Source organism: Equus caballus, chromosome 2, assembly GCF_041296265.1.
Source record: "Equus caballus isolate H_3958 breed thoroughbred chromosome 2, TB-T2T, whole genome shotgun sequence".
In the NCBI taxonomy this organism is placed as follows: Eukaryota; Metazoa; Chordata; class Mammalia; order Perissodactyla; family Equidae; genus Equus; species Equus caballus.
This window is the reverse complement of record NC_091685.1, coordinates 90,954,545-90,974,339: the sequence shown is the minus strand read 5'-3', so window position 1 is coordinate 90,974,339 and position 19,795 is coordinate 90,954,545. Positions and strand designations below refer to the sequence as shown.

The window sequence follows — 19,795 nt, the reverse complement described above, 5'->3', positions numbered from 1 at the left end:
AGGGGCTTGTGTTACAGGAGAAAAAACTCTGAATCTAGGAAACTTGACTCTTTTATCATGGTTGGCAAGCATGGCTGCCCTTTGCTCTGAAGGGAGACACTATCTCTATTTTCCAAGGCTGCACGGAAACCTGCTCTTTGCTCCAGAGGGAGATTCTGGAATAGATGGTGTTCACTCACCCTGGGGGGTTGCTGGCAGAGGTAGGTGGGTGAGTATGACGTGAGAAGATGTTCTGTGAGTAGTCGAGGCCAGAGTGTGGCAGATTCCAGGTGCTGTGCTGCATATTTGCCTCAGTCCTGTAGGTAGTAGTGAGACATTGACAGATTTGAGCAGGGGTGTGTTCAGATCTTTGGCAGGAAGTGGAATTGATGGGAGCAGGGTATGGGGTGGGGGAGAGATGGGAAGCCGGATGGCTGGTTGGATTTTAGAAATAATCCAAATAAGAGATGATAGAGGCTTAAACTAGAGGATTGGCAATGGAAAGAAGGGGATGGATGGGAAGAGACTTGGCAGAAAAACAGAATCCTGTGACCTGTTGGATGTAGGAGGTAAGGGAAAGGGAAAAGTAAAATCTGACTGAGATTTCTAGTCAAGGTAGATGAAGACTTCCTTGGCCAGGACAGAGCATGTAAGAGAAGCAGTAGGTTTAGGAGGAATGTAGATTGATTTTGGATATCCTGAAGTCAAAGTACCTGTGATATTGTCAGAAATAGAATGAAGGCAACAGGGGAGATGTTGGGCATCATTTTCAGAGAGGTGAAGTTTTGAGTGTTAGAAAGTCATTCCAGTGGATGATGAGGTAAGAAGATAATGAGGTAAAGGGCAGAATCTTTGGGGATCTTTGCATGTAGGGGATGAGAGGAAGAAAACTAATGAAGGAGATAGCCAAGGGGGTAGGAGGAGAATCAAGAAAGTGTGGTGTAAAGGAATCCACAAGAGGGGAGATTCCAAAGAGGAGGAAGTCCACTGTGTCAAATGCTCTAGAAAGTTCAGATAGGGAGAGGACCAAGAAACAACCATTGGGTTTAGTGGTTGGGAAGGCAAGAACCTAGAGAAGAGCCAGGTTGTACAGGTAGTATTTCTTACTTGTTATTCTTACAAGAACCCTATGAGACAGTGGTATTTCTCCATTTTACTTGAGTAAGTGAAGTGAAGAGACTTGCTTTGACTTGTGTGAGTCTCAGAGCTGGAAAGCAACATTGTACAACTCAAATCCATCCCAGACTGAGTTTTTTGATGCTGGTGCTCTTAACCACAATGAACATGAGGAGGCTCTATCGGCTGATCTTCTGAGGATGTGAGAGATGAAGCAAGGAATAAAGAGAAGACAAATCCACCATCAGTTCAAGAAAGATTTGCCCCCTTTGCTGAGAATCTCTGTAATACCTTGGGAAGTCTCTTCATGGCAGACATAATGTCAGTGTGGAATCTGTATCTGATGACATTTAAAATCCTAATAAATGGCATTTTATGTTTTCTGAATATTTAGTGTACTCTAGCTCACCCAATCTCTACAAGACTCAGTAGATAGTTGAGAAGATGTCCTCTTTATTAGACTCAGATGCATATGAGGAATCTGAGGCTCAGAACAAGTTCAGTAAACCTGTCACAGTTCATCCAACTAGAAAGTGGCGGAGCTGAGATTAGGATCCTGGTCTCCTGACCCTAAGTCAGTATTTTCCTATGGCAGTAGAAGTAAGGTGAGAGGAAGAGTTGGTTGACAAAGCAACTTAGTGGTAATAAGGGAAGCTGAATTCTGCCAGAGGGCTTGAATGCTGTGAGGTACTCCTTTCCCCAAGGTTCACGCTGAGGAAGGACAGAGGGAAGGGCAGGTTGAATGAGTCATAGCTAGTGCCTTTGTTCCATCCTGAGACAGCTAGGCTTCAGACCTCTGGGGAGCGTTTGGGACACCAAGTGTTACTAATGAAGGAGGAGATTCTATGTTATTCTGTAGCTTTCCTCTTGCCCCTATTTAAGCACCCTGCCCACTGGCTTGGTACAAGGAATAGTAAAAAGCGGTTGGTTGTCTGGTCTGAAGCAAAAATTCTTTCTCTTGTGTTGGCTAGAAACTAGACAAGAGGCCATCTTCACAGCGTATTGGCAATGTACAGTCCATTCTGACCCTAATACAGAGGTAGCAGCTAATAAACCAAATACCCTTTGTATTTGAGACTTGGATTTGAGATGATGAGACTTAGAGTCAAGCCTAGATTTGTCTGAAGAGTCTTGAAATTATCAGTACTTCCAGAAATATTGGCTTAGACCTGAAATTGGATATTTGCCTTGTGCTTTTTGTGTACTTCTTGCTTGTGCTGGGATGGGAAGCAGTAGCAGAAGTGGATGTGACGGGCAGCCTCGGTAGGCACAGCTGCCCTCATTGTGCCAAGCTGTTGGACTTCTGAGCTCAGTCTCTGGTTGGTTTGGGTGTGGGAAGACCATGTGAGTGAAATCATAAGACCTTCCCTGAAAGTGTCTGCTGGCGGGGAGGCTATTCATCATACTACAGAAATGGATTCATATGAAAAGACTATGTGAGGGCCAACATGAAAGTGAAAGCAAGACTTCACAGGAAGGGAAAATGCAGATTACTTCCTGGCAGATAGTAGCGGTCTGTCATGTTTTTCTGTCTGCTGCCCAAATAATTATCATCCTGGGGAGAAATTCCAAATGTACTGGTGAAGGGGAATTTTATATTTTCCGTGAGTCATCCATATTAAATAAACTTTGACTCTCTTCCCAACATGTGGTTTATTTTATGAAAGTGGACTGTAGACTACATGCCCTTGGTTAGGGTGACTTTTATATGTCTTGTGCCTGGCTTTTTGATATTAATTTTTATTTTATGCTACAATTAAAGTGTTTAATGAGTGCTGGGCATGTGAGGCTCATGCAAATGCTTTACGAACATTATCCCCTTTAATTTTCACAACAGTCTCGTTCCATCATTACTCTCATTTTCCAAATAAAGAAGCTGAGACAGAGATTGAGTAACTTGCCAGGTCGCACAACTGGGAGAGGCTGGAGGTAGAAGTTTCCAGGATATCAGTAATCTCGATAATAATTTATATCTTACAACCTTAACAAATCTGTGTTTCCAGGATATGCTCTTTTTTTTCTAATGCGGGCCCCAAGATCTAGAAAGGTTAAAATGTTACTGAGTATCATTTTGAGCTGCTTATCTTTGTACAGCTATAATCTTCTAACTGTGCTCGTGCTTAGAAATTCTCTTACCCTGCTTTTTGAAGTACTTAATGCATTGTAAGTGTTAAAAACAGTGCATTTTTTTCTACCAAAGTTTTAGAATTCTGTAATTATATAAATATAGTATCTTAAATTTATGATGTCAAATGTTATTGTCACTTTCATGGGACACAGCAAATCATTCTTGGTTTTGTCTGCTTATATTTAAAACTAATTTAATATAAACATGCATTTTTTTTTTTTTACAGAACCTTAAAATGTTATGAATTGCTCAGTATCTTGGAAGAGTATCTTTGTGTATGAACCTGTTTATTTTTGTGTAACTCAGCACAGTGGATAACCTGGAAAGTGTTTAATATACTTACACAGACACATAAGCATAGTGCTTATTGAGGATTAGTTATAAATGTACGGTAAAGAACACATCAAATTTTTGTAATTCACCTATGACCTGGAACAATATTCATGAGCCTCGTCATTGCTCTTCTTTGAGTCATCTTTATAGCACATCATTCTTAGCCTTGTTGCTAGATGTTCCCTCACAAGTTTTTCCTAATCATTTTGCCTATAGTGCTTTTTTCCTTTTATTTTCGAGAATCTCTCAAGATTAGTTAATATTTACAATTATGGTTAACATTTGTATGTATATAAAATTGTATGTTTGTTCATTACATAGCCCTTAGGAGAATTTGTCTTTGCGGTGCTGGTGGGATATGTATATGTATATTTGTATTTATGCATGCACATGCCTCATTAATAATGACATGTTGCAGACTTTTGATGTCAATCTTGTGAATGTGAACATGAGCATTAATGACCTTTCACCTCTGTCGTCAACACGCACAAGTGTAAAGAAGCAGTTCACCTGTTCCACAAAAATTGATCAATTACCTCATTGTATCAAGCACTCTGCTGGTTACCAGATGAAGGCTGAATGAATGTTCATTTACAGACCCATGGAAGTTGATTATTTATTTCTGTAGAATCCTACAGCTGGAGAATTTTTTAAAATAATTTTTTGCCTGTTACCATCAAAAGTATTTATGTTCCACTTTGAGCTTTACTCCTTAATGCTATCGCTATCTTTTCTAGTTATAAATAACTTTTTCTGTCTCTCTTTATTTTCTTTCCATATTCCTTTACTCATCAACTTATTAATCATGTATTCAGTTTATTCATTAATTTATTCAGTTCATTTGTTAAATGTTTACCCTGTGCTGAGGACCATGCAAGGTGTTAAGAATACTGAGCTACTGGGGATAGAATCTACTCTTGAAGCCAAAAAAGAGAGGAAAGACTTTATGGCTGGGTTGGTCTCAAGTTGCTCTCTCTTTTAATTTTAATTCTCTTTTTAATTTTACCCTGTGTCTTCACTTTTTTCTGTCTTTGTGCTTAAAATATACTGTTTGCAATAATTTATATGAAATTAACAGGAAATAAAATGTTATATAATTTCCAGCCTACCTTCTCATTTATTTACAATTTCTCCTTCCTTTCATTTTGTATTCATCTTCTCCCTGTTTACCTTTCCTGTGTGTCTGTGTGTCTGTATCTGTGTCTGTATGTAGGTGTGAGTGAATTACCAGTCTTTTCTCTCCGGCTTCCTTGACTCTAAATGCCACTTTGTGTTTTCTTCTTACCACATTTACTTGCCAGTTGCAGCCACTCCAGCCTTTGCCTCCACCTCTATTGTTTAACTGAATTTATCCACCCTTTAGGTTTTATTTTTCTCTTGCATCTAATTATTTTATTGTTCCACAGTGTCTCTTCTCTTTTGCTTCTCTAGCCCACCTACAGGGGCCTCTGGTTGCCCATGGGTGTTCAGTAGTTCCGTGCAGGTGTTTTCTGGAGCTGAATAGACTCTGGCTCTGGTAGCATCCTTTGGGTTCTGAGAGGGAGACGGCTGGACAGAGATGATGATGAAACTTGACTGATTCCCTTCTTGACCCTCTCCTCAAGGAAGATATGGGTAGTGCTCTATGACCCCACTGTGTGAGATTGGAGGAGACAGGTGGTGGGAAGTCAGATGCATTTGATTTCACCTTATCCACTTTGCCCAGGGACAGCTGTCGTCCACTACTCATCACTGTAATGGAGAGCACTTACCTTTTCTTTACTGCCTATCAGAACCAATCTGATTTATTAAAAGAAAAAAAATCTTTGGGCCTATAAACACTTTGATCAGTTTACAAATTTTTGTCAAAAATTAGAAAGTGTTGTAGTAATGATATCTATCAGTGAGCCTTGATATTCTGAATAAGTTTTAATAACTTGAATATTTTAACTTGAAGTTTTCACTTCCTAATTGCAATATCTGTGTTGGCCTAAGTCAAATCTGTATGTGTAATTCTAAATTAATTTCAAGTTGAATCATCCTAGCCATGCCTATTCTGTACCCAACTATTCTTTGCAAGGCACCATAAAAGCTTTTAAAGACAAAAAATCAAACACCAAGATTGACGGTATGTTTCCAGATAATATCTCTGTGTATTTGGGGAGAGAACGTAGAACACAGGTCCGCAATTCTTAATCTGAAAATTCTGAGGTTGGCTGTGCTTTAGAGAAGATAATATGGAACATATGCTGTATAGTATACAACACCTCCAGATAGGTTTGGTGTAGAAATTACTTTTAACGTGGTGAAATATGAATATTCATACTGAATGGGGAAAAATACAGACTTAACCTGATGTCAGGTCAAATATTCCGATTTTTCATTTTGGGAATTGTGAATACGAGACTGTGGGCTTGTTTTAAAATGTAATCAAGTGTCAAAAGGAACTAATTATGAGTCATGTTCTGAAAAAGGGACTATCACTGTGGGGTGGTATCAGAAAAGGAGAGATTTGATCTAGTTTTGAAGGTCTGGATGGGACTTTATTTTGCTCACTGTTGAATCTTGGGCGGCTAGGATAGCGCCTGGCACATATTTGATGAATAAATATTGGACAGATGAGTAAGTTGTGAGGAGAAGGGGAGGAATGCTGCTCTCAGAGGAGACTTCCGCCTGAGGTGGGAATGAATTTGGTTGTTTGTGGGTAATAGTTGGGGATCTGCTCTGATTAAGGCCAATACTCTGCAGTAAACGTGGGTTGGCGAGGTGGGGCCCATTTGAATGTTTATGTCTTTATGCCTTACATACTTGTTCAGCTGAGGAATTTGGACTTGATCTGATGGCTTACTCTTCAATGGGAATGGAAGAGATCTCACATGATCAAAGTGGTTTGAAAAATACAAACAGAAAAAAAACGATGATGATGTTCAGAATGGATTATGGTTGTGTGTCTCCCTGCAAGGATGGCTTAAGAAATGTGTGTGCATAAAATTCAAGACTGTGTTGAAGAAGCAGAGGTTAGTCTGAAGTTTGAAGAAAATGTGGACATTGACCTATTGAATTTGGAAAGTGACAGAGACGAAGTCAAAGAGAATTTCAGAATTCTCATACTTGGCAATTAGAAATAGTGATCTCAGGGTCGGCTCGGTGGCACAGCAGTTAAGTTTGCATGTTCTTCTTTGGTGGCCCACGGTTCGCCGGTTCGGATCCTGGGTGTGGACATGGCACCGCTTGGCAAGCCATGCTGTGGTGGGCATCCCATATATAAAGTAGAGGAAGATGGATGGTCACGGATGTTGTCTCAGGGCCAGTCTTCCTCAGCAAAAAGGAGAATTGGTGGCAGATGTTAGCTCAGGGCTAATCTTCCTCAAAAAAAAAAAATAAAGAGAAAATAAATAGTGATCCGTTTGGCTGAAAGATGGAAATTTGGAAGAGAAGCTGGAGAGGATATGATAAACCCACTCATAGGACTTGGCATATCGATTGGATTTTATTCTTCCATGTATCTGTTTCATGTCTTTTGTATGACATGTATGTGTCCATAGATATAGAGTATGTTACAATTCTCTTAGTCCAGAGCTTTTATGGACAGTGTAACAAGAAACGAAAATCCTACACAACTTGAATGTGTATGTTTTACATGCTGTTTCCAAGCTGCTTCCGTGCAAGGTTTATTTAAATTTCATTTTTAAAAAAGTTAAAAGTGTGTTGAGTAGCATTAATTCCCCTTTGCACCCTTCATTATGCATTAGCAATTAACTCTCCTTCTCTCCGGTTGATGAACTTGATCAATTATCTGATAGTAATTACCAGCACAGAGTGATGATTATTGCTGAAGTAACGTTCTTATTTCATTTCTCCGTATATTTCAGGCACTTCTCGTTCAGGGATGTTTGTTTGACTGCAGAGTATGACTTGCTCTTTTGGCTTATGGCTCCGAGGTCAAACTGTTTTAGGTTTCTTAAATAGATCAGGATTGAAAAAAACCCTCTGGTATTTTAAATTCTGGCCATGGCCTTCTGGCCTCTAGGAGAAGGCAGGAGTGAGGCCCAGTCTTTTCTCCTGTAATAGGCTCAAACTCTGATTTTTGTGTTTTTTGACAATTTCCTTTTCTTTTTTCCAACTGCTGGCAGGGCTGACCTGTATTTGTCTCCTCTGCTGGAGTCAGTGAGCATTCTCTCTTCGGAAGGTGCCTCTCTGCTGCTTTGATTTGTTAGCGGTCTGAATAGACGTGAGTAGACTGAAGGGCTAGCCTTTGCTCTTCTGGTTCTTTGAGTTCTATTGAGATCGTTGAGAGAGGCGTATGTGTTTGCTAGGGCTGCCATTATAAAGTGCCACAGACTGGGGACTTAAACAACAGAAGTTTGTTTTCTCACAATTCTCAGAGCTGGAAATCTGAGATCAAGGTGTTGGCTGGGTTGGTTTCTTCCAAGGCCTCTCTCCTTGGCTTGCTGATGGCCATCCTCTCCCTGTGTTTTCATGTTGTCTTCCCTCTGTGTGTGTGTCTGTGTCCTAATCTCTTCTTATAAGGAGACCAGTTGTTTTGGATTAGGGCCCACCCTAATGACCTCATTTCAACGGAATTACCTCTTTTAAAGACCTTGTTTCCAAATATAGTCATATTCTGAGATTCTGGGTATTAGGAATTCAACATGCGAATTTTGGGGGAGCATAGTGTGACACATAAAAGACAAATAGGACATTTGAGAAGCTTAAAAAAAAGAATAAGGAGAAATAAATAAAAGGCAAAAAAGAGAAGTAGAAGGGAAAGAAATACTCATTTTTGCAAGGAGTAATAAGAGCTTGTGTGTGTGTGTTACATTTGACAGAATACGTGTTGGTATCATCTCATTTCTCTCCCACAGTAACAGGGCACTTCCTTCATCTCAGATGCAGCATCAAGACTCAGAGAGGTTTCCTGTCTTGCCCTAGGTCTCCGAGCTCAGGAGGGACTGAGCTGTGACTTGAATCCAGTTCTTTAGATTCTGTCTGATATTCTTTTCATCACCCTGTGCAGGGAGGCGAAAAGAAAGTAAGATCCCTTGGGCAAATTTGGCGGCCTTTTTGCTGTTGTGTTGTTTTGGAAACTTTGGGGATTAGAGGCATCACCTCTTTGTGAGCCAGTCATGTTCTTGTTAGCTTTAACCTTGGTAGTGCAGAAAATAAACACAAGCAGAAAGCTGCAATTCTTTTGAAAAATAAAGAGAAGAAGTCACGTATTTTGGAAGTCATTATTTTATTATGAAAGTTTTCAAGCATAAAAAAAAGTAGACAGTGTGGTACAATGAACTCCCATGTTCTTATTGCTCAGACTCAACAATGACCAGGATTTTGCTGAAATTGCCTCCTCTATCCTTCCCTCGATCTTAAAGCAAATTTAAGATAATGTTACTTTCACTCCTTTCAGTGTGTAACTTAAAAAATATAGACATTTTCTGACATAATGCGACTCTAAGTTTCCTGATTGCCTCGAAAATGTCCTTTTACAATTGGTTTGTTCAAATCAGAATCCAAACAAGGCCATGAGTTCAACGTCCTAAATTATGTTTGACCATAAACATTCTTGCCTTTACTTCTTGTCTGCTGTGCACAGGGATCCTTTGTTGCCAGCTCTCTGCACAAAGAGACTGCCGGGACTGGATTCGTTTTGATGGGTTGTATGTGGTGATACTCATTTGAAGATTCAGAGCTTCTAACTGGACAGTGCATGTAACAGCTCTTAAAAAAAAACCCAAAAAACCAAAACCAGTTCTGTCCTAGTTTTAAATGCATTTCCATGGTCTTCAAGAGTCATCCAAACAATGATTTTTTTCTGTGTACTTATCGGCACCATATTATTTTTAAAAGGCTAAAACTTTTTGAGAAAAATGTCCAGAATAAGTAAACATAATAAACATGAGAGTTACCATGCATCTTTACAAATTGCATTGATTCACATGAGTATTACTTAAGTAACTTATTTCATTAATGTTGACTCATTACATTTTGTCAACATGGAACATTGTTGTTTTTTTTAAAGATTGGCACCTGAGCTAACAACTGTTGCCAATCCTTTTTTTTTTTCTTTCTGCTTTTTCTCCCCAAATCCCCCCAGTACATAGTTGTATATTTTAGTTGTGGGTCCTTCTAGTTGGGTCATGTGGGACACCACCTCAACGTGGCCTGATAAGCGGTGCCACGTCTGCGCCCAGGATCCGAACCGGCGAAACCCTGGGCCGCCAAAGCGGAGCGTAGGAACTCAACCACTTGGCCACAGGGCCGGCCCCGGAACATTGTTTTTATGAGGTTATTTTCCAACTGTAGCTCATGAATACCAGCCTGCTAAAACAAGTTGGTAAATACTTGGTTTTGTCAAACTTTTTTATAGCCAACAGGAATGCTGCTAATGTGAGTTAGCAAAGATTCTGAATGCAAGTGTTGACAGCTTTTAAAATATGACAGTCTTGGATTTTGCTAACATTTTGTCTCTTCCGATAGGTATAAATGACCAAGGATTGTACAGAGTTGTGGGGGTGAGTTCAAAGGTCCAGAGACTTCTGAGTATGTTGATGGGTATGCCTCTTTTCTAATCATTTTCCATGCATTATTTGTTTGTTTATTGACTTCACAACTTAATGTTTCATAGGAACGTACAGCATACTTGTGAATCCATTCCTTTCTTCTGCTGCATAGAGTAGTTTTCTCCTGAGCAGAGACAGTTGACTCAGATAAGTAGATGAGTACATCAGCACAGATTATCCCCTCCCTCTTTACTTAGTAAAAAATGGAAGAAAAAAAGAATGCAGCTCATGGGTGAATGTCTTCTTGTGCTTGCTTCTCACAGGAAAGTAGCAGCCAGGCCTCTCTGATTTGCATGGCTTCCAAATCGCCTGTCCAGAGTCTTGACAGTACATTTGGTTGGACAAGACCACTGGGACTCGCTCATTTTTATGGAGCTTCCAAAACTGTCACTTGACAGCAAGGGTCTGATTCTCAGGGATTCATTGGTATTCACAGTGGCTTGTTTGTAGTTTGCACCAGGCTCTTCTCCAGAACCATGCATGCTCCATCTGTGCTGATAACACAGTGTTCTTTGGCATCACAGACTAGAGGAAGCCAGAAAGTGAATTCATTTGATTACCGCAGACATTATGTGAATGACAAAGCGTTTTTACATTACACACTGCTGTCAATTCAGTGCCACCTGTAAGATGCCCCACTTCTCTCCCCACCCCAAAGCAGACTGCCTCTTGAGGAGTGATGCTAACTCATCAGGCTTTAGGGGCCTGTATGTCAACCCAATCTGTCGTTATGACCTTGCTAAATATTAATTTGATATCTCACTTTAATTAATCAGTATTAACAGTGCCCCCAGGTATGCTGTCAATGCGTTTAAACCCATCTGCATCTTAAAGCATTGTAGCAAAGACTCATTTTTAGGAAGCATAAACCACGATGAATAAAATCACCTGGTGTGTTACAGGTAGGATTGTTTGTTTGGCTATATTTGAATTAAGGATTTAATAAGCATCCACCTTTTTTTAGCTATTAACCACAGGAAAAATTGCCCGTCACTGGTTGGAGAGCTGTGTTAGAATACATTTGCTTTCATGAGCTGTTTTCATTTTCTGCCTCTCTGGTTTAACTAGGGTGTGCAATTTTGGCAGTCAGATTTTCCTTTTTACCATTAGTGGTCTCCAAATTAAATAGACTCAGGTTGCCAGTGGTTCAGTAGCAGCTGGAAGAGTTTAATGGGATGACAGCATCTGCTTTTAGTTAATTTTAAAATTAGAAACACTTCTCTCATTTCCAAGATGGTGTTATAATGATTAGAACTGGAAGACTCTGTGGGTATCAGAAGGGGATATTTTGGCTGAACGGCACACTTTGGCAGTAAATTGGTCATAAGGATCCTAGCATTATTTTTATTATTTACTTGTTTAATGTTCAAGGGAGGTTCGAACAAGGATGTTTCTGTGGTCACGCTGAAGTGTTAAGCTGTCTCAAAATGTGTTCTTAGTCTCATAAAATCCCGCAGGCTCTGCATCCCTGAGCTAAGGTGGTAGTTTCCTCCGCTCGTGGGAAACTCTCTCAAGATAGTCCTTAATTTACAAGGTGTTTTGAAATAGTGAAACCCTAAAAAATTCACGACCTGGAAAACTGCTTTCACTTTCCATGAGACGCAGAGTGGAGAAGTCCAGGACACAAGCCCGACACAACCTCATTTCAGTTGTTGGCCAAGGAAATACTGTGTTTTCACTCCTATCATTCTCCAAACAGAGGAAGTTGGAGGATTGATGTAAGGGAAAGATACCGACTTGTTATTTCCTTATTAAGTAATTCATTGTAGTGAGCCACACAATATAAATTTTTTGCGTGTATGTGAGGAAGATTGGCTGTGAGCTAACATCTGTTGCCAATCTTCCTCTTTTTTTTTTTCCTCCCTACTCCAGTACATAGCTGGATGTATATCCTAGTTGTAGGTCATTCCAGTTTCTCTTTGTGGGATGCCGCCACAGCATGGCTTGCTGAGTGGTGCATAGATCCACACCCAGGATCTGAACTGGTGAACCCTGGCCAGCTGAAGCAGAGCACGCTCCACACTCGGCCACAGGGCCGGCCCCAATATAAATTTTTAATAATCTGTAATTCCTAGTATGAGTTTGATTGTCAATTGCAAACTTTGGATTTTTATTGGCATTCATACCATTTTCTTGTTGCTTTGTTGCCAACTCAAACTTTAGCTCTCAAAAAAATAGATTTATTCACTATCTCCTAATAAATTTACATTTCCTTAAGATAATTCTTTCCTTTCATCCTGTGATCCAGTGAGTGTTCAAATTGAAATAATTTATACCTCTTCCAAAAAAAGAATTAGAGAGTTTCTGAATAGTTGTGTATATATTCTCCCCTGGGTATTCTTTTTCTCCAATTTTTTCCACCTCTCTACATTGTTTTAGGGCTATATATCTTACAGAGAAAAAAAATTGGGGAAGTCTGCCACATTTTTAACTCTGCTCTTGTAAACCAATCAATGTTTTTTCTCCCTTTAGATAAGTTAATTTTGATGATTTTGCTCCTTTGTGGCACTAGGCAGTTATTTTTTAAAATTGCTATTCTTCTAGGTAATGTTTATTTCAAATTTGTATTTTTTCAAATAATAGTTTGTAATGTGTTTTTCTTTATAGGAATGAGAAATAATCTAATTTTTAAGTGTCTGAGAAAAGTTCCAAGACATTTAATATTTTTTGACAAGAACTTCCATATACCTTACTTGGTTTCTTTAGTTCTTGAGAGCTAATTATTTACTTCGATTATTTTTCTATTATTGCCATTTCTACATAAAATATTTTTATAATATTTGTTTAAAATGTTTTAAGTATTTAAATACTCTTGTGTAAAAGTTTGTGATTTCTAAAGAAAGGATGCATGCTTAATATCTTGCATATTTTCTTCACTTGTCTCCTTTTTTGGTGTGTTTTCACCCTTCACATTTAAGAGTAAAATAGAGAAGAATGTTTCTCTCCATTATTCTTCGTCCCTGTCCCCTCCCCCTCCGCTGCCCCTCCCCCCACTCCTCGCCTGCCCCTCCCCCCTTCTCCCCCTTCCCCATCACCTTCTCCTCCCATCCTCCTCCCTCCACCTCTTTTGTTTTCTCTTCAGCGATGCCAACATGAAATACTATTGGCAGTTGATTATAGAAAGTTCTCTAAATAGGCAGGTCATTTGTACTCCTCCAGGCCACGTGAAGGAGTGGGCAGCTGCCTTCCTCCCCAGGATGATGAGAGTTGTTTGCCTTCTTAGTCTTCTTCCATCCTGGGAGTGGAAGGTTGTGGTCTGCTGGATTTCGCAGCCTCCCAGCCTTTCCCTGGACCAAGTTTCTTAAGTTCCCGGAAGGAAATGCCCAAGTGAGCCGTGGCCTGCCTGCCTTTCACAGATGTTTCTCCTTTCCTTCCCTTTTGCGTAACACAGGACACACATAGTTTGGTAAAAGTTTTTTTTAATAGATATTTGAAGCAGTTAGGGAAGGCAGGGAGAAATATCAGATGAGGTGTCTTTGGGTGAGTCAATGGAGCGAGAATGTAGCAGATTCATTACAATAATTATTGGTAGGTTAGAACTGAGATGAGTTAGAATTGTGATGTATTCTTCCTTCTTCCCCACTTCAGAATGAAAACCTCAGAGGAAGGGAAGTTGTGAGAAAATGTGGTCATAGCTTGTGTGTGCTGGTGACTTGGGTAGTTATTTCTAAATTTAATTTGCAAAAAAGGCTGGATGATTTTATTTATTTTTAGACACACAATCATAGAAAACAGAAAGAAAACTAATTCAGAAGAGTTATATTTTAAAAATATGACTTTGTTTATTTTCTTTGTAGGCCAGCTTTTTCACATGGATTGGGGGAAAAAGTAAACTAATGTAACTGAAAAAGTTCTGACTTTGGATTATAAAGTATACTCTCAAAATTCATTCAATCACTGTGCTTCTTCAGGTACTTTAAAATGAGATCCAAGTCAGTGTTCAGTTGGGTGCCAGCACTTTGCATTTAGGTTGGGTTGAAAATTTCCAGTTTCAAAGAATGACCACTGGTTATGTAATTATGAAATATTTAACCAAATAAAAAGTCAACTGTTTGTATCTGTGCCTGTTAGTTTAGATTTTAAACTAATCCATGAGGTGGTATTCCTTGGCTAGAAAGGAAGCAGAATTTCTACCTTATTTGTGATAGCATATATATTCTGATTAAACACTCCAAATGCATTTTTAAGTTTGAATCCCAGGTAAGTTATTGACAAATTTCCCTAGTCCCAGTGCGTCCACTGATTGAGAAGAACCGCTAGGGATGACTGAGTTATTTGAAAACAGGGAAAATTCAGTAGAAGATTAGTACCTAGAAACTATGCAGTCATTAGCTTCTGATGTGACAGCTGCTGTTTTCCCCATGAATTCAAAGGATGGCTTATCTTTCCATAGAAAGAATATAATTTTCAAAATATGGAATGATAATCTGGTAGAAAGCTGGAAATAAAAGATTTCCTTAAGAAGCCTTCTGGATTTTAAAATGGTGATTTGCTGGTAGCAAGTTGATTGAAAATGTTATCTGACTTGTATGTTAAAATGAGATTTAAATAATTGATTTAATGAGAGAGAATATTCAGTTACTGAAGTAATTGGTTGGCAAAGCCTTTAGAACAGAATTATTTAGTCCTAGTTATAAAGGATTGCACCTTTAATCAGGGTGCTTAATTTGATTTCTTGAATGTATCTGTGGCTTGTCTGACAAGCTCAGTAACAAATGAGTTCTGAATTGTAGGAACTGATCAAAATGTAATCAGTGTCAATTGCCATTGTTGTAGTTTATTGCATATGGCTGTCAGTTGCTGTAATCAAGAACCGCTGAAGTGCTTTAAAAAGTCTCCAGACTTTTGAGTAATTGACTTCATATGTATGACGTTATGGCTGTGAAATCAGCGCCACTTCCTGTTTTACTTTATTTTTAAAAAGTTGGGGAATAAATTGAGTTGTCATCCATCCTTCCTCATGCTGAAGACTAAAACTTTTTAAGTGGCATGAATGACTTAATGTGGTAGTCCCATTTTGACAGGGTTTTCTTTTTAGTGCTTTTAAAAAGGAAATACTAACAAGATGTTTCCTTTCCTACATAGACAAATACAGTGTAAGGGAGAAAAAAAAACACCCAGAACAATTGGTTTTTTTGGGTCTTAGTTGAAGCATCATTCTGGAGAAATAAAGTCTTCCACGAATCTCTTAATTTCTCTTTTGCATGATCAGAGTCTTAAAAACCAGGCAAGTTTCTATTGATTGTGTGGTATTAGTCATCATAACCCATTTACTGCTCCCTCCCTTTGATATACTTTTCAGTGACTCAGCTGTAGTAATTACCTACTCATTTAATAATTTGCGGAACTCGGTGCGCATTCCTGATGTGCTTTGATGCTGTCAGTAGTTCCGTGAGAGTGTTTACATTATCTCCATTGTGCAGATGAAGACCTGAAGGTTGGGGAGGTTCGGAACCGACTTGCCTGGGGTAGTGGGGCTGGTCAGGGTGGGGTGATGGTGGAGATTTAAGCCCAGGTGTGTGATGCTATACCTCAGCCGAGTGCAGTAGCTCAGCCTTCCAAGGATTGAAGATGCCACCCTGCTCAGATGCTTGTCTTTCCCACCAGCCTTTTCTTTTATTTCCACCAAGACTGACTTTTTCCTCTCTGGAATTTACTACGTCTCTTCTCTTCCTCTCTCCTTTTTTTTAAGCCACACATCTTCCTCTTTAGAGCTTACTAGCTGTTTGAAAGGAATACATCATTAACATAATTTTAGGACAAAGACAACTAGTTTAATTTAGAATGAATGTCAGAAGTGTTACACTGAGGCTTCCAATAAATATTTCCTAGATGAGTGTATAAATTGTAGTGTTAATGTGAAAGATTACCCATAAATGACTTTTTAAGTTTATGTGTCATCATATTTCTATTTTGGTTGATCATGCATTAATCTTCAGGAAGATAATATGATGAGTACAAATCTTAGAAGTGTGGGAACAAACTTATCATTCCTGCCCCCACTAACTCGTCAAACTAATAGCCATTTTACCGTTAATGGTGCTGCCTGTTTCCCCTGTCGTAAGACAGTGTGGCAGCAGTAATGCCACTTGAAATGTGTTAAAATATACAGACAATGCAAATACCACATGCTGTAAACCATGGCTACTGAGTAGTACCTTTAATAATAATAATAATAATAATAATAATAATGATAATAATGATAGCTATACCTGCTTTGCAGTTGTGAATGTGAAATGCTATCCTATGTCCATTTCTTCCCTCCTCCCAGCCCTGCCCTTATCGTTTTACTTTTAGCTCCACTACACTTTTCTAAAGTCCTAGAAATGTCTAATAATAGAACATGGCTTATAGCATTATAAGGAAGCATATATAATATCTTTTAAGAAGCCACAGAGTTAATTATTTGTGGTTTGGCCATTTGAAAATGGAAGCTTTGTAAGTCAGGCAAGTGGACCTTTGAAGGGTCAAGGTTTTAATTATATTTTCTTTTTTGCTTGCTCAATAGATGTAAAAACATGTAATGAGGTGGACCTGGAGAATTCCATAGACTGGGAAGTGAAGACAATCACAAGTGCCTTAAAACAGTATTTGAGGTAAGCTCCTCTCAGGACCAGAGGGAAGAGTGCATTGTTTGCGTTTCTAACACAATGGATGTGGACTCTGCACATAAATCTCAATAGTTAATTAAATCTTATGAAAAAGGAGAACGGTTAGGAGGTATGTAATGATATCCCAGAAAGTGAGGTAAGTAGCGGATGAACATCCGTTGTTAGTAAATTAACAACAGGACAGAACTGGAATAGACTTACTCAGGTTTTGAAATAGATGTCTATTGTAGATGTGAGTTTTAGGAATTAAACGCTATAAAATAGTGAGGAAGAAGGCTGCTGGTTGAATTTATTGAATCTTTTATTTAGGGTTTAGACTCCCTTTGTAACCAACAAATACGCTTGTTTTTCAGGTAAATAGTATTTGGGTTCCAATGAACACATTAGAATCAACGTATATATTTTATACTTTAAAAATGTTTATTTGAAAAATTTCAAATATGTAAAACCAGAGATGAGCGTCGTGAATCCTTACGACCCCATTATCCTGCTTAGTCAGTTACCAACATTCTGCTGCTGCTGTTTCATCTATCTCCCTACTGCCACTTTTTTAGGATAAGACTTTAAGGACTTTCCAAAACATCATATTGCTGCACCCATAAATACTTGAGTATCTCCAAAAAGATAAGGACTTTAAGAAAGAGACAATGTAGAAAAGACAAAAAGAATATAATGATCATACCTAGCAAAATTAATATCATCCAGTACTCAGTCTATGTTCCATTTTTACTGACTTCTTTTCAAAAAAGTCTGTTATATTTGATTTAATCACTACAGGATTTAAACAATGTTGACAAATTTCGTTTGGCTGATATCTTTTAAGTTGCTTTTCATCTGTAGGGTCCCCTCCCTCAGCCGCTCCCCTCCCACATTTATTTGTTGACAAACCTGAGTCATTTTTTACGTAGAATTTTCTACATTTTAGATATGGCTGGTTGAAGCCTCATGGGGTCATTTAACCTGTTTCTCTGTTATCTATCATTTTTCCTGTAAACTAACAGTTAAATCTACGGCCTTTATTAGTTTCAGGTTAGGTTTTGTTATTTGTTTGTCGCAAGGATACATTATTGTGGTGCTGTGTTCTTTGTGGCTATTACAGCAGGAGGCCTGTGTTGTCTGGGTGTCCCACTTTATAATGAAATTAAAATTTATTAGTGGGTTTAGGTGTGTGTTACCTATTTTCAAGGATTTTATTTAAAAAAGATTTTTAGCTACTGTTTAAAATTTTTTCTTAAGCTGTTAAGTACATTATTATTATCAGTAGTCTGTAAAGGGGTGAAATTAAAGCTGAATCTACATGTTTATGCCTCATTTGCCACTGAGAGTGACTAACTAGTTTGGATGAGAATTATAGTAAAAGTGAATCTCGTTAGCTCCCACCCTGGCATCAGGATGTAAGCTTCCTGAAGATAGACATTTTATGTGTCTTGTTCATTGCAGTGTCCCCAGCATCTAGAGCTATACCTGTCACTCAAATGTGAGAGCAGTGGTTCTCAGTTGGGGATGATTTTGCCCCCCTCCCAGTGGCTATTTGGCAATATCTGGAAACATTTTTGGTTGTCAGGATTGCTGAAGAGGGGGTGCCACTGGCATCTAATGAGTGGAGAGCAGGGATGGGCTGCTAAACATCCTACAATGCGTAACACAGCCCGCCCTTCCCCCAAATGTCCAAAATGTCATTAGTGCTGAGGTTGAGAAAGCCTGTATTGGATGGATGAAGGAAAGAATGAGTGAGGGATATAAAAATGCAATGAATTGCGTATGGTAACGTGACCAGTAGAGGATGCTGCCACTCTAGGAGGTAGCTTTAAACCCATTTTACTGTTTGGTAAACTCATGCCTAGTACAATTAAAGGGATTGACCAAGGTGACTCAGATATCGGTGGGAAAATAGGGACAAAAATCCAGTTCTTTTGTTGTAAATTACATGTTGTTTCTTTTTCCTGCTCCACATGGTTCTATTTTTCATTGGGTGGGGGCAAGAGATTAGTTTAATAAACCAGAGGATCTTTTTATTCAATACATACTATTTCTTTTTGGTTCTTGAACTCTGAAGCTAGGACCTCGTTGCCTCTGGTCTTGTGTTGCTTTCTGCCTTTTTCTCATTACGTTGCTTGCTTCATCCTATTGAATTCCACTTTTAAGCAAACATTGCCAACAGAGCAACATTTATGAGATTCTATTATTATATAACTTCATTCCTAACAATATACACATTCTGCTTGAATGTGATAAAGTGATTATCATAAAATGGCAGATGCCTTGGGAGATTTGAAAGTTAGGTTGCTGTTCTTTTCCCCTATGTTATTTTTAGCAACTGAAAATGCAGTAATTAGGATTAAATTGACACTTTTTCTGGTCATGCACCAAATGGGAGAAAACTGAGGTTTTGTTTACCTCCATTTTGGCTACTCGGTTATGGCCCAAGTGAGTGTATTTCTTTCAGCACAAGAGGTGATACAGTGTGATGGTCAAGAGCATGGCCTCTGGAGCCAGCCTGCTGAATTGGAATCCCAGCTCCATCACTTATGGCACCATAGCATGAAGCTGAACATAGCTTGTCTCACCAAAAAAGCTATTACCTTTGAATTCATCTCGCTGCAAATAACCCAGCCACCTTATTAGATAGGAAGTTGGAGGTGGAAAAAGGGAAATAGCCAAACCCCCCAAATAATAAGCAAAATCTCCAGGGTCTGGGAGAAAGAAAAAGATGCACAGTGGACATACGTATGACATCTGCCTTTTCTTCTACTAACTTGAGTTTTTAGAGAGTTTTGAGTGTTTTTAGAGAGCTGAATATCAGCCATCTGATTGATTTCCTATCCAGACCATAATTTTGATTTCCAGCAATGTGTTCTTTACAAGTTTCTGATTGAGAGGGGACAAATGAGCTATTTTATGAGGTTTTTAGTTAAATGATTTTTACCTGCAAGAAACTTTTAAAACCTGGAAATTGGAATGCAACTTTTGGGGAGGAAAATGCCAGCTTAGGTAAATATTATGCTTTATATCCCCAGGCAGAGCCCAACAGGTGGCAAAGAGAGGTAGCTCAAAACATATTGGATGGGAAGTTGAGAGAGATGATGACT

The 19,795-nt window shown here is 38.8% G+C and overlaps 1 protein-coding gene across 8 annotated transcripts in view; it reads left to right on the top strand.

Annotated features, from left to right (window-relative positions):
• The window catches only part of ARHGAP10 (Rho GTPase activating protein 10), a 287,552-nt gene that overhangs the window by 162,689 nt on the left and 105,068 nt on the right, over positions 1-19,795 (top strand). For 6 of the 8 annotated variants that reach the window (XM_070261551.1, XM_023636458.2, XM_023636456.2 and 3 more), the window contains 2 exons: positions 10,013-10,087; positions 16,604-16,691. In XM_070261551.1, coding sequence (XP_070117652.1) covers positions 10,013-10,087; positions 16,604-16,691 — 163 coding nt within the window. The remainder of the gene's footprint in view (positions 1-10,012; positions 10,088-16,603; positions 16,692-19,795) is intronic. The other 2 variants (XM_023636457.2, XM_070261549.1) reach the window with 1 other exon arrangement.